Raw genomic sequence first — 14,470 nt, 5'->3', positions numbered from 1 at the left:
CTCATATTTAATCATCTGATGAATCCTCTTGATTCTTCCTCTGAAGTCTCTTGTGCATTCATTTTTTCCAGTCTCACTGACTGTTCTCTAACTCAGTGGTTCTCCAAGAGTAGTCCCTTGACTGTCAACATTGTTAAAGATGCAAATTCTCAGGGTCCCCTCTCTCTCTACCCCTCCATCCCTTACTAAATCAGAAACTCTGGGGGTGGGCACCAGCAATGTATTTTAATAAGCCCTCCGGGTGATTCTGGTGCAAGCTGGAGTTTGAGAATCACTGCTTTCATGGAAACTCGCCTTATCATTAGAATATTCTAAATGCAGTGGTTGAACATTATAGAAAATTTGGAAGGCACAGAAAAATATGAAAGCAGCAGGTTAAAAAATCACCTCATAACTCTACCACTCAGAGGGAACCACTATTTTTAATATTTTAGCATTTTTTTCATGTTTTCTTTAAACACAGTTTTGAAAAACATAGTTGTAATTCCCTTTTGTATGGATAGCTGCAGTGTTTTCTGAGTGGTTTTGCCTGTTCAGAAACCTTTTTTTCTTTTCCTCTCCCAAAATTCATCTTGGATCCACCATCTCATTCCTCTTTTTAAGCATATCTCTGATAGTGCAACTTCTAGCTCAAAAATATCCTGTGTCCCCTTTGTCATTTAATTTAGTGCATATAAATGGCTCACCCTAGCATTCAAGATGCTTTGTGATAAAATGTTTCCACTCTTATCCTCTAATATGTATATTTCATAGGTACAAAGACCTCATATCTCTGGCACCTACCACAGTGCCACGTAATTGGTAGGCAGACAGAGAAACATGTTGGGGGGAAAAAAGCACAAAACTTCGGGGGGGGGGGGCAGTTCTTTCCACAGACGAGGAATTGAAATCACACAATTAATTAGGGATTGACCTGATTAGAATTCTGGCCCCCAGGCTCCCAGACCTGTGTTCTCCTGCCCAGATCCAAATGGGACTGACCAATGGTCCATCCAGTCCCTTAGTCAGGAAGTACATGTTTACCAAAGTGAGTTCTGGGGCACACGCTGGATTCTGCTCTCCAGCATGTTTGCAAAACTGGTTCAAGCACTTCAACTTGTTTCTTTGGGAATTCTTAAAATCTAAGACAAGCGGACTTTTGAAAGTTCAAGGGGATATTGAGAATGGGGTTGTTACTAAACTAATTGCCAGGGAGCATGTTCCAGAGTCTGGTTCTGTGGATTTACCAGGTGAAAGAGGCCACACCAAGCCTCCTTTGGCTTGCAGCAGAGGTCTGGATACCTCATTTCAGACAGGCAGACAGACATATAACCCGCTCTCCATATCAGGCAGGGCTGGCCCACCACTTCCTTTTCAGGGTGACACCTTTTCACATTGCTTGCCATACTTGTAATGGAAGGGAGAAATTGAGAAATATATTTGAGATTGCAAGAGAACAAAAACATGCAGTGGGAAAGAAAAGTGAGCTAACCAAAGGCAGCTTACCTCACCAGACCCACCCAGTGAATTCCTCTGAGTCTGCTTAATGGCTTCTGTTGGCCCAAGGCTGGCTTTGACTTTTAAGTTTTAGTTCACCTAAGATGACTGGTTCAGACATTTGCACAGGGAGTTTTAAGAATGACATAGTCCAGGTGCAATCATCTTGGGCTCACAAACCCTCATTCTGAACCTCGAGTGAAAAGGAGAAAATAATGTGCCACCTTGAATCAATTTAAAGGGATTTCCAGCTTTGGTCCCTAGAGGGCTGGGAGCTATGCTAGGAAGGAAAGGGAGAACAGACCACTTCATTTTCTCCAGGCCAGCGAGGGGTTTGTAGAAAGATTCCTGGGGTCTTGGCTCTACTGATAGAGACTCTGCATGCTGATACACTGATAGAGGGGTGGGACCTGCACTTAGACAAAGCCACAGAAGACAGGACCTCCTGCCCTGGATGTTGCCAGTTCTGATCCTTAGGTTCTCTGGGGGGCGGGGGAAGGCTTACAGCCAAGGGCTGGATCCCTGATTTCAGACAGGCAGACAGATGTGTAACCTACTCTCCATATCAGGCAGTGCTGGTCCACCACTTCCTTTTCAGGGTGACACCTTTTAGTAAATCCAGTTCATGATAATCCAGTTCGCCCTTCCCACCTGCCCCTTTATGCTGATTGACCTTGGTTATGTCTTAGAAGTACTCTGTAATAAAGGAGTGGGCAAGCCCCCAGGCAGCCCCAGGCCTCCTCCTCTGAGTAGTCTCCCTAGGTTTTACCATAGGCAGTTAAGGCTTGAGAGGACTCCGAAAGCCATACCCTAGGTGAAGACTTGCCGCTTACCTCCAAGCTTTGTTAAGGGGAGTGTCTCTCCAGTTAATTAGAATCTTATTTCTTGAAGTTAAAAAAAAAAAATTCAAAACACCAGCGGAAGTTTTAACTCCTTCTTTGGCTAAATTAAATAGTATTGCAAGCCAGAGGGGTTTTTCTAAGGGAGGTCTCTCCGGGCCTTCCCACTGGTTTTCCTGCAATTTGGGAATAGCTCAGAAAGTCTTCCACCGGATCAGGTTGGCTCAGAGTGGGCGAGGGGAGGAGTGCCCAGGTCACTGGCTACCTCGGAATGGTGTGCCATCATATTTTTATTTATCCTACCACCAGAGTCTCCTGTCGGACTCTCCAAAGGCAGCTGGTTGGTATGGCTTTCCAGTGGATGTCCCGTTCTTTGGAGATGTTTAGACACGGGGGCGGTGGGAGTGGGGTGGGGTGGCCATGCTGTAGTAGTAAATTACCAGCTGCGTTTAAGAGAGCTCAAAATACCAAGGAGATGAGACTTGTTTTCTCTCCAGACCTAGAAAGTCGGCCCTGGGTGCTGAACACAAACCGGAGGAGAGGACCCTCCGGAGTGGCCTTTAGGACCAGCCTCTGGCTCTGTAATGGCCACCCTCCCTCCCTAGGAAGACAGGCTCCCGCAGACCTGAAGAAGCGGTGGCCAGAGGCTGCAGTGCCTTTGTGACTTCTCCCCCCGGGGCACGAGGTGGACCCTGGAGGTGGGCTGTGGAGGGCCCTCCAGGAGTCCCACCAGGACGCCTTAAGTTGGGGGAAAAGTGGAATCGCTTCTCCACCCCCACCCCCACCCCGCCAGCCACAGCCGCCTCGTAATTCTTTTTATTTTTACTTTCGAGCCATTTAAGGCATGCGGATGGGGTAGGACCGTTCAGGCAACACGCTATCCGCGAGCGCAGCACTGCCCCGCCCGTGTGGCCGGAGCCCGGGGAGAAGAAGGGGTTGCGCGCCGCCGGCCCCACCTGCCCTTGCCGCCCACAGTCGAGGCCGTCCTGGGTCGCCAGGCTCGGGCCAGCCGCCCTCGTCCCGAGGGACCGCAGGGGGCGAGTCGCGTGGCCGGAGCCCGGTGGCGCCTTGGGCGCGCCCAGACCCGGGGCGCAGAGGGCGCAGGCAGGGGCTGCCCCGGCGGGCGGACACCCCGCGCCCGAGGCCGCCGCCGGCCCGGCCCACGTTTTCTCTCTCTCCGGCTCCCTCCGCCCTCTCCGCTGCGTCCCTCCCCTCCCTGCCTCCCTCCCTCCCCGCGCTTCCCCTCCTCCTGCCTGGTCATGTGTCGCCTTTTTTTGTTTGCAGTGGAAACAATTTCTCGCCGCTCGGCGCGCCCCGGCCCGACGCGCCGCGGCGGAGGCGAGCGGGAGGCGGGACGGGGCGGGGAGAGCGGCGGGGCCGGCCGGAGGACGCGCGGCGCGCCCGGCGGACGCCGCAGGTCCCATGCCGCGCCGCGACCCCCACGCCCCTGCCGCCCGCGCCCGCGGCCGCCCCCCGCCGCCCGCCGCCCCGGGCTCGCCGCCCCGCGCTCGGGCGTCCACAGCGGGGCTCCGAAGCGATGCCCGCTGGGCACCCGCGAAAGTTTGTCGGCTCCGCTGAAGGGCAGCGGCGCCCCCGTGCCCCGCTCCGGCCAGGTGAGTTTGCGCTGAGCTGCCGCCGGCACCCTAACGGGCTCGGGAAGTCTCGCGGTGAGGGTCGGGGGGCACCGTCCGCAGAGTCGTTCCTGGAGACCTTCTCGGGGCTCTCGGAAGACCCGGACCCCGCAGCTCCTGGGGGCAGGGCGCGGGCGGGGGGCTGAAAACCCTGAACTGAGAAGTTGTTGGGTCGGAAGAGTTTCTTGCCTCGACGTTCGCGCTGCTACCCCGTACCTTGGTTTCCCCAAAGACGCCCGAAGGACCAGAGTTGATATTGTCTGCAGGGAACGGGATCCCTGCCGATCCGACCCGGGAAAGGGGTGCCGTTCGTGGGGAGACCCCAAGATGAGAAACAGGCTCCTAAACAAAGATCCCCTCCCCCCCCCAAACTGTGCACACCCCCCGAGGCTCGACCCCTCCCCACCCCGGCCCCCTGTGAAACCCTCCTTGGGCCCTGGATAATTTAGGGTTCGGCGGGCTTTTATTGATTTGTTTTAAAGGCCCGCCGCGGTGCGGCCAATAAAAGGTTTATGACATCTGACGGGCAGTGAAGGTATGCGAGAGCTCCCAATTGCCCTGTATGCGGGAAGAAGAGCAGTTTTCCCGTTGCCCGGCAACCTAGCCGATTGACGCGGGACGCAGCCAATCGCCGCTCCCGCAGGTCCCCTTGAAATGTTTTTGACAAGTACAGTAGACGCGAGTGAAGCGCGTGCGTGCGCGCGCGCGTGGTGGGGCGGGGCGGGCGGGGTTGGGGGGGGGTCCGGACTGCCCAGCCGGGCCTGGGGAGGGTTTCTCAACTTTTTAAAGTTCGCATCAAACATCTGTTCAGTCCTGGGCCAGCAGTGTCTTTGTCAGTCATTTAGGAGATCACATAGCAGGCAAGAAACGAGCTTTCCTGCTGCATTTTCTCCGTTTAACGGGGTGGGGTGGGGGGGAACCTAGCAAGTCTAGCAAGTCACCAAAACCAAACCAAATAAACCAAAAAGAGGGTGTATGGCGGAGGAACGTAACAGTAATAAACGGAAAGTTGTAAGGAGGTCACCAGTGGACAACGATTTACGTATGTGTGGAGCAACCTTATTGGCAGCAGATTAGAAAATGTTTGCTTAACTGTAGGCTCACATGATCGGACTTTTTTTTTCCCCTCTAAAATAGGAGGAAAAAAGATTTGGCGAATTATGTAGTTAGAGTAAGGGAAAACTCCTCGGCTGTGGTTTCTGGAAACTGCTTTTTAAATAGAACTGTAGAGATCAGTTCTTCATGCTGTTGCTATAAAATGCGGGATTTATAGGGATGCAGTTACCAGTGGGAAGGCTGAAACACAAAGACAAATGATCTAAGCGTTCTGGACCCCAAGCCACCCTCTTTTCTTGACAATGCCGTTTTTCTAATAAAACCATATTGCTGGCAGTGTTAGTTTAAAACAAAAGAAAACATGGAGAAGAGTGTGTAAGTTCCTTTGGGAAGCTCCTGACAAATAAGCAAATTAAAAAGGAAGAGAGCAGCGTGTTGTCATAGCAACAGTGCAATTAAATTACTTTACTGTCAGCCATGATATAATTTTTCTGTTTGGAAGCTCAGGAGACATAAAACTTTCATTTTGAGCTCAAGTTGACTTCAGGGGCTGGGTAGTTCTCCTTTGTACTGTTTTGTGGGGGATCTTCCTGCTTATCAGTAAATTAGGTTTTCTGATGGGATCTGAGGAAAGTTTGTGTCAGCTTAACTTTGATTTGCCCATAAAGAAGTTAAAAACAGTATTAGGCTGGACTGTGTCATTTCCCCAAACCTAAAGAAACTGGCTTATTTTTTTCTTTAAAGTGTATCATGTACTACTCAGGGTAGCCTTGTTATTTGACAGAAATATTCCCTGTGGATGAAGCTGAGGCAGCTGAGGCGCCTTGCCTCAGGCAGACTTGTGAGCCCCACCATAAGTTTTCTCTCCTTAGAGGTGTGTGAATCACAGTAGTTCCAGTGAGCAGGTTTTGTCTGTCTACCATTTGTTAGAATAAAGATGCTGCAATTTATAAGTACCCATGGTTGGCTATTTGGTGCCCACATTTTGCTTTTAGAATTCTGTTCTGGAATTTCCCCAGCTGAAGTGACAGTTAGTTTAGACTGAGGGATACTGAACCTCTGAACCTTGGAATGCTGAGGACTTTGCTTTTGATGTATTCTTTCTTTTTTCTAGATAGATTGTCTGATATTCTCACTTTGGAGGAAAAAACCCCAAACAGACAGATTTTTAAACCAAGCACATTCTATTGATGCTACGGAGTTGGAAACCTTTTTCATTCTTACACTGAATGCTATAAGGGCGAACATGCTTGCATCTGCATGGGTCCTTCTATTTGTGAACTTGCACCCATTCCGTTGTACCCATACCCTCCAGTTTTCTTTTTTCATGAGATAGTATTTTAGTCCATGTTCTAGGTCATTGATAAAATTGGGGGTGGGGAGAAGAAAAAAGTGGGGGTTGGGATGGGAGGGGGAATTCCTGTAGCTGTCTTTGTTGAATTTGCCTTCCTGTCTTGAAGCTGTCAGTTGCTCTCCGACTTTTTTCACCAATTCTAATTCCAGTTAATGGCTTGTTTTCACATTCCCATTCATTTATGTGGTGCCTGAAGTTCCTGGCTTTTGCTTTGTAGAGGTGTCCCAGTAAAATGACATTGTAACCCATGTCAAACTCTGAAATATGTTCTACAACTAAATGTGGTGCTGTGCTTAAAAAAAAAGAAGAAATGTACTTCTTCCAGTTCGAATCCACAGAATTCTTTGTCATCACTCTTTAAACTTGCCACATGTAATTAAAGTTGCATAATTTTTGGTCTTAACTAGTGGGCAAAAAGTTAAAATACTACCAAATCATTTCTCTCTGTGGCCACAGTTTTAATTCCAAGGCAGTTGTGGTGGTCTTCAAATGGAAACAGTTTAATTTAGTCTGAAACAACTGGTCTTAAACCTACAGTTGTGTGCTTTTTTTCCCTTCAGAAAAATAAATGTATGTGAACAGTGGGACATATAACACCAGTTGACAGGGATTGCGCATTGCTATTATTATTATTATTATCATTATTATTATTTTAACATGGGCAGGCACCAGGAATTGAACCCAGGTCTCCAGCGAGGCAGGCGAGAACTCTGCCACTGAGCCACTGTGGCCCACCCTGTGATTATTTTGAAGTGTTTTTCATGAGGCTTCAAAGAATTTTCTGTGTGCATGTATGTATATAATATAGATGGGAAAACTGAGGCACCTAGAAATAAGTGATTTTCCCATGGTCACAGTGAGAGTCTTCCTAGAATGAAGAAGAAGGCGTTGTGAAATTTCCCTTTCCTTTTATGGTGTCTTTGCACATCAAATGTGCTACAGACATTTTCAATCTTGTCTTGCGTCTGAGGGGTATCAGGTCACTGTGCTGTATGAAATGGCGAGGACCAGTTTTACTTACCAGTAAAATTGATTTTACTTCCACACTAGGAGCTGTTTGAGGTTTGTGTTTGTGTGGCTCAACGTGGGAATCACAAGGTGGTGTTCCTGTGTGGTGGGGATCCATAGAGGTGGCAGGGGGAGGTGGGGACTTAGGAAGGCATGAGCTGCCTTTCCATTTCAGGTGCCCCCAACTCATCTTTTCTTTTCCGTGTGTTTACCAGGAGCCTTCACGTAAATGGGTCCAGTCATGCCTCCCAGTAAGAAGCCAGAAAGCTCAGGAATTAGTGTTTCCAGTGAACTGAGTCAGTGTTACCGGGGCAGCGGTTTCTCCAAGGCTCTTCAGGAAGACGATGACCTTGACTTTTCTCTGCCTGACATCAGATTAGAAGAGGGGGCCATGGAAGATGAAGAGCTGACCAACCTGAACTGGCTGCATGAGAGTAAGAACTTGCTGAAGAGCTTTGGGGAGTCGGTCCTCAGGAGCGTCAGCCCTGTCCAGGACTTGGACGATGACACACCCCCGTCCCCCGCCCACTCGGACATGCCCTACGATGCCAGGCAGAACCCCAACTGCAAGCCCCCCTATTCCTTTAGCTGCCTCATATTTATGGCCATCGAGGACTCCCCAACGAAGCGCCTGCCTGTAAAGGATATCTACAACTGGATCTTAGAACATTTTCCATATTTTGCAAATGCACCTACTGGGTGGAAAAACTCAGTGAGACATAATTTGTCATTGAATAAGTGTTTTAAGAAAGTGGACAAAGAGAGGAGCCAGGTAAGCCTTATGTGTCTGGAACATAAGGGGTTTTTAAAGTTTATTTGTTCTTTAATTTCTAAATTTTCCTCCATTAAAAAAATTTATTTAAAGAGTATGAATTCACCCATACAAAAGTACCAGTTATACATGGATAATTTTACTTTATTTAATTCACTTTAGGATAATTGTAAAAATCTTCCCGTAAGCCTATTTTTAGTATTTGTGTTACATTGAGGGTTTCCCACTGTCGTATCTGTATATAATCGTAACACAATGATTTGTAGACCTTAATTGGTTCTCAAGATCATTTCTCAGTGTGGACGGTCACTTGGATTTTAGAGTCCAAGCAAAGATCAGTATTTCAAGGGCAGCTACTAACCCTGAGTCTGTGTGTATATAAACATTATACATATATATAAAGAGAGAGAGGAAAATTGCCACCAAAGGCCAGAGAAAAATGGCATTTATTTTCTTTCTGAATATCCAGTTGGAGAAACGCAACCTCTCCAGTATTCTGGAGTAAATAGACAGTAATGGATATTGGGAGGAGACTTCAAGGTACTTTTGTACTTCTAAAGTAAAGAGAGCAGTGAGCTGCCCACATGATTTTCTTTAAACCAAGCATGCCAAGTATTTGGAAATGTTGAAGCTCTGTGGCTATGAAAAAGTTGCACAGGGTAAGGTTCCTGTTAGGAACTGACTTTAAAAAAAAAATTGTTTGAAAGTGTTACACGTTTTGGCTTTAAAGTCTTAGTTTGAGGTTGATGATTAGCTAAAACAAGATGGTTTTAATAATTTGCTTTATACTTCATTTAAGGAATATAATGGTTACTGTAGAAATAGAATTGACCGTTGGAGGTAGAAGACAAAACTGTGATCTAACTTCAAGTTGTGAAAAGTAATAGGGCTGCAGTTAAAATACATTACAGAAAATGTTTCCTTTGCAAGTTTTTTTTTTTTTTTATACCTGGGCAGGCACTGGGAAACGAACTCGGGTCCTCTGGCACGGCAGGCAAGCGTTCTTGCCTGCTGAGCCACCATGGCCCCTCCACAAGTATTTGAGTTACTGTGTTTTCCAGCTCTGCCTTTCCGCATTAGGAATGCCTCCGTGTGGAGCTGGCATTCTGCTCGTCACCCTTTCTGAAGGTCTGCCTTGTTCTCAGGACCGCTGTTGTGCCGAGTCAGATGCTCTGCAGGGTTGGGGCCTTTCATTCCTTTCTACCCAGAAACGTGTTTCTGCTTCAGGTAGAATCTTGTGCCTGAGAAAACTCTGCTTACCTGTGACATGGAAGAGTGTGGAAAAGGAAGCTGCGGAGCTGTATTTTTTTCTCCTTGTTTGAACTGGACATGTTTGTCCACACGTGCTGTTCATCCAGAGTTTTTGTCCAGAATAAACAAGGATTTGTTGGGGAGTGCGGCTGCAGGGTTTGGGGTGGTGTGTGGCCTGGGCAGAGGAGGGAGGTGGATGCCCAGGAGCCTTGTGTTTGATCCCAGGTGCAGTTGGTGCCCGGATCCAGTGTGCAAGTGTGACTGTTCCTAAGCGTACTGGGCCTCTCCTTCCCAGGTTCTTATTTTTAAGCCGTCGTGGCAGTTGAAATGCCCCACATCTACCTGGGGAGAGGGAGTCCGGCTCACTTCCTCCGCTGCTCCACCTTTCCAGGCATTTAGAGACCCACCTCCAGGCTTGGCTGTCCGAGTGACTCAGGATTACTCTTTGAATTTAGAGAAGATTCCTTGCTCCTCGTAAAGATCCAAGTCTGTGGTGTTAGAAGCTTCTGTAGAGTGAGTTTTCGTGGAAAGAAAGGGAGTGTCTTAGGGAGCAACTCCAGAGTTAGAGTGTAGGGAATGAAGCCCTATTCAGGTTCCCCAAAGCCGCGTGCCACACGGGTAGAACAGAGAACAGGACCTGTGGTTTGGCGTGAAATGATTCTGCAAGTGTCTCAGTATTGCACATCGTGTGGGTGCACTTCAGAGCACTTTAGCAGAGGACACTCTGAAATGTTAAAGAAGGCCAGCCCCAGGTGTGCAGAAGGACTGGGGTGGATTATTCCACAGCACTGGGAGTCATGAGGAAGTGTTAGCTGGGGTGGGTGTGTGAACTCTATCTATCCGCCTGCTCCCCACACCTGATGTGTATCAATCCTGATAAACACGGATATGGCCTTTTGTCAAGGGAGGGTTTTATAGACTGGAGATTGTTACCCTTCAAAAACATTGAGTCCTGACTTCCTAGCTGTATTGACCTGTGTTGACATGTTCTGATCAAACGCTGGTGTGTTTTGTGGTTGGGAACTTGTTCCCAGTGTTTGTGATGCTGTGTGAATTTTCCTCTTCCTGCTCCTCCTCTGGCTTACCCTGGGGCCGGCTGCTGGCCGCTCAGGGGCCTGTGGCACCCACACCCTCCCGAGGCACATCCCTGGACCATCCGCGTTGGATTTTCTACTTTGGTTCTTTGGGAAAGGGGGAAAACATTCCCCCTGATTTCCTGCCCCATGACAGCCCCTCCCTCGGCGCTGCAGATCAAGTCTTTCCAGGGCTGAAGTCTGCTTCATCCTAGGGATTAAACGCCCCCAGATGTTGGTGAGAAGTTTGTTGGATGAAGGGACAACTGAAAGCCAAAGGGAGCCTTGCAAGACGTGTGTCCTCAGTTAGCCATTCCATTTTTAAATCTCCTTTTCAAAGCAAAGGAGATAGACGAGTCTGATAAAACAGTGAGAACATGAAATTCTGTGCGATTCTTGGCCCCAAAGGGTTGGAACCCTGTGTGACCAGGGCGTTGGAGAGAGAATCTGATTCTTTGTGTCAGGTTTACTTGTGTTACTTAAAAACAGTGACCATTTTGAGGGCGCCTCCCCGGAGGCTCTGATTCGGTAGGTCTCAGGTGGGCTGGGGAAAATGAGTGGTCCCAGCGTGTTTCATAGGGCTTCCACGTGCAGCTAGGTTGGAGAGTCCCTCAGTGAGATGCTCCTCTGGGTTCTTTCCAATGCTGAGGTTTCGTCAAGAACATATTCTCTTGAATGAGTAAGTCAAGAGAGAAGAGACAATTTTACTTCCCCTTTATCTTTTTTTTTGTTTAAATATGCTGTTTGGCAGGGTCACATTTCATTCTTTTCCATGTGAGTGTCCTGTTATTGCGGCACCATTTGTTGAATTTTTTGTTTGTTTGTGTTGGTTTCTTTGTTTTGTTTGGGGAATGCATGGGCTGGGAATCGAACCCGGGTCTCCCTCATGGCAGGTGAGAATTCTACCACTGAACTACCCTTGCACCCCTTCTTCTTTATCTTTCAACAGGCTTTAAAAGATAGAGCTTTATCTTTATTTTTTTTATTTTGAAAATTTCAGACATACACAGAAATAGAACAGTATGATGAATCTTTATACCCCTCTCTCTTTTCACCTGTGTCTAGATTCACCAGTTAATGAAGTTTTGATACATTTACTTAATTCGTTTTTATTGTAACTCCTTAAGTATTTTGAAGCACATCCTAGAACTCATGCCATTTTTTCCCCAACATATTTCAGTGTGCATGAATAAAAGTAACCAACAATTTTCTTAAATAGCTGCAATACCAGTTGGCACCTCTGTCAAAATCAACAAGAGTTGGTGGCACCTGATACTGGGTCCGTATTAAAATACCCCTGATTGTTTACAAAATGTCCGTTTGAGTTGCTTTGTTTGAATTAGGATCACTGTAGTACACATTGCATTTGGTTGTTAGGTTTCTTAAGTGTATTTTATTTTAATCCACAGCATCCTACGCCTGCTCCAACCCCCTGCACCTTTTCTGTGCCCTTTCTTGTTGAAGTGACCTATCTGGTGGGCTTTAGAAAACCCCACACTCTATCTGACTTCCCAGTGGTTTCATTTAACTTGTTCCTCTATCCCCTCCTATTTCCTGCCAAATTGATGGAAGTGAGTGTTCAATGCTAGATCACATTCTGGTGCGACGTTTTTTTTTTTTTGCTTGTTTGTTTTTTTTTGTTTTTTGCAACAGTGCTTCCCAAATGGTGCTGCATCTTTCTTGCTACAGCATCTCAGGAAGGACTGAAGGCCTGGTTGACCCGCTGTGGTTCAGTAGGCTTAGTGACTCCCTACTCTGAAAGTTCCCATCAGCCTTTCATCTTATGGTTTAACCTGTTGATGAGCTTTGCCTAAATCAGTCGAAATAGAGTTTTAAAGTCTGGGATTAAGGTTTTTTGTTGTTGTTGTTGTTGGGGTTAAGTTTTATACACCCTAAATACAGATTTCAGGACTGTAAGAGTAACATGTACTAACCTCTCTGTGTACTTGTAAATGAGAAGTAAAGTACAGTTTTTTTATAGCTCAGTTTATAATGGTCTAGGTGTGAGCGTTTCTATTTCTGTGCATTTTCTTTACTTCTCCTCTTGCCATTAAAAAAAAAATCGTTGTCGTAAGAGGGTTTATAAAGGAAACACTGTACAGAGGTATGTTTATTATATCCAGGGGCTTGAGTGCTTCAAATACAATTTTAGCTTACAAATATAAGCAGCACACCTTGGTTGAAAGCAGACTGGATTGGAAGTCAGGTCACCTGGTTCTGGACTTGATGCCCACCTGCTCTTGCTGTCTTTGAGGCCTCAGTCTTCTCATATAAAGAAGTGGAAGTTTGTACTTGTTTGTGACTCCTTAACCTGGGCTCTTTGGGCATAGGGCTTCTGAGGTCCATCTGAGTTTATGGTAACATGTCCTATGACTCTGTGTACCTTTTGCATTTTTCTAGGGAGAGAATCCGTAGATTTTTGTTTGTTTAGTTTTTAAATAGATCCTTAAAGGCATCTCTGACCTAGGAAAGGCAAAGAATAACTAGTATTTTATCATAACTGTGGACATGTACAGAACACTTATTTTGTGCATTCCATGGGCAATGTCACATTTTCCCCTCATTACCAGTCTATGAGGTCAGTCCTATTATTTTCCTTAAACTAGATGAGGAGTTAAGTTCAGCATGGTTAAATAACTTGCGGGAGGTCACACAGCTAGTAAGTGGCAGAACAGGATTTCAGCTTCAGTTCTCAAGAGCACATGCTTAACTTGGTGCTTGATTTCACCTCAAAATAGAGATGTTTCTCGATTATTTCTGTGCCAATTCTGGGTTTGTTTGGGTTATTTTAATCCCCTAAGGGGATACAGGATAGAGAGTGGCAAATGTGGAGAATATTCTGCAATATTGACATGGAACCATGTTCTCTCTTGTCAGCATTTGCAGGAAGCCACCGTTGCCCTCTCGGCTTCCTGTTTCCAGGCTCTGTCCCAGGCCGCCCACTTCCCAGACCCCTGCACAGGGATCTCACCCAAGGTCAGATTCCCTCCACCCCCACGTGGACACTGCTCATACAGTCCCTCTGTCCTGTGATGCATGACACCATTTAACGTACAAGATGATCATTTTAGGAGAAGAGACCACTTTTTTTTTTTTTTTTTTTTGGATAAATAATGCTTCTTGAAAGTCAGGGCAATCTGGTGCTACTGGGTAAATTCCTAAAAATCACGATGGTGTCAAGTGGTGGGTGATGCAAAAACGTGATGTGTGAAAGGCTCTTCTATGGTCCCTAGTGCAAGTACCAGTTCTGTTCATTGCAGAGCCTGGGGCTGCCTTGCGTAGCATCAGAAACTGCTCTGCCAGGGAGAGCCTCTCTCTCACCAGTGCCACTCATTGCCTAGCGGGCTGTTTTCTGTCCTCTGAGCCACAGACTGTGTTGTGTCGGAAGTAATATATACCCCTGTGTCACGTGCCATGGAATAGGATGCTTTGCATACCGGGGTCCTTCTTGGCCCCAGCAAACCTACTAGAAGGCCCTTGGCCATGCTGCCTACTGACCGTGCCCATGTGCTCCCTCCTGCTCCCTCCAGGCCTTAGATGCCCTGGCTGGGGTGGGGGTGGGGTGGGTGTTTCCTTCTGCCCTGGCCAGCTGCTCATTGTTTGTCTGCTCATTCGTTCATGCAGTGACAAACTTTTAAAAGTACTAAAAGGACTAAGGGAATTCAAAATTGAATATGATGTGGCTGTGCACTGTAAAAGGGATTGACAGCCCAGAGAGTTCCACCCATAGAATCTCCTGGCTAGCAGGGCTCCAGCAGCAGCAGCTTCTGCTGGAACATGTTTCCTGTTTCTCACCTCAGTGTTCCTCTTACCGTTCTGTTTCAGGGATACTGTACTTTTCCAGAAGATGCTGGTGACCCCTGATGTGGGCCAAGCCCTCTGGGAAGCTCGCTTGCTTCTGAACCTGAGGACTCTACTGGTTGATGTATTTGTCCAGTGTCCCCCACCCTTTTCCACCCCTACCACCCCGAGTTAACTGTTCACAAATTGTCCTTTTCTTTGGTAGGATC

At 47.2% G+C, this 14,470-nt stretch overlaps 1 protein-coding gene across 9 annotated transcripts in view; it reads left to right on the top strand.

Moving 5' to 3' along the window:
* The window catches only part of FOXN3 (forkhead box N3), a 413,410-nt gene that overhangs the window by 175,149 nt on the left and 223,791 nt on the right, over positions 1-14,470 (top strand). For 7 of the 9 annotated variants that reach the window (XM_077123298.1, XM_077123290.1, XM_077123299.1 and 4 more), the window contains one exon: positions 7,580-8,136. In XM_077123298.1, the coding sequence (XP_076979413.1) occupies positions 7,594-8,136 (543 nt within the window). In that variant the 5' untranslated portion in view covers positions 7,580-7,593. Of the gene's footprint in view, positions 1-2,178; positions 2,291-3,814; positions 3,929-7,579; positions 8,137-14,470 lie in introns of those variants that run through there. The other 2 variants (XM_077123295.1, XM_077123293.1) reach the window with 2 other exon arrangements.

Source organism: Tamandua tetradactyla, chromosome 12, assembly GCF_023851605.1.
Source record: "Tamandua tetradactyla isolate mTamTet1 chromosome 12, mTamTet1.pri, whole genome shotgun sequence".
Classification (NCBI taxonomy): domain Eukaryota; kingdom Metazoa; phylum Chordata; class Mammalia; order Pilosa; family Myrmecophagidae; genus Tamandua; species Tamandua tetradactyla.
Note: the sequence above shows the minus strand (reverse complement) of the source record. Positions and strands in the feature narration are given on the sequence as shown.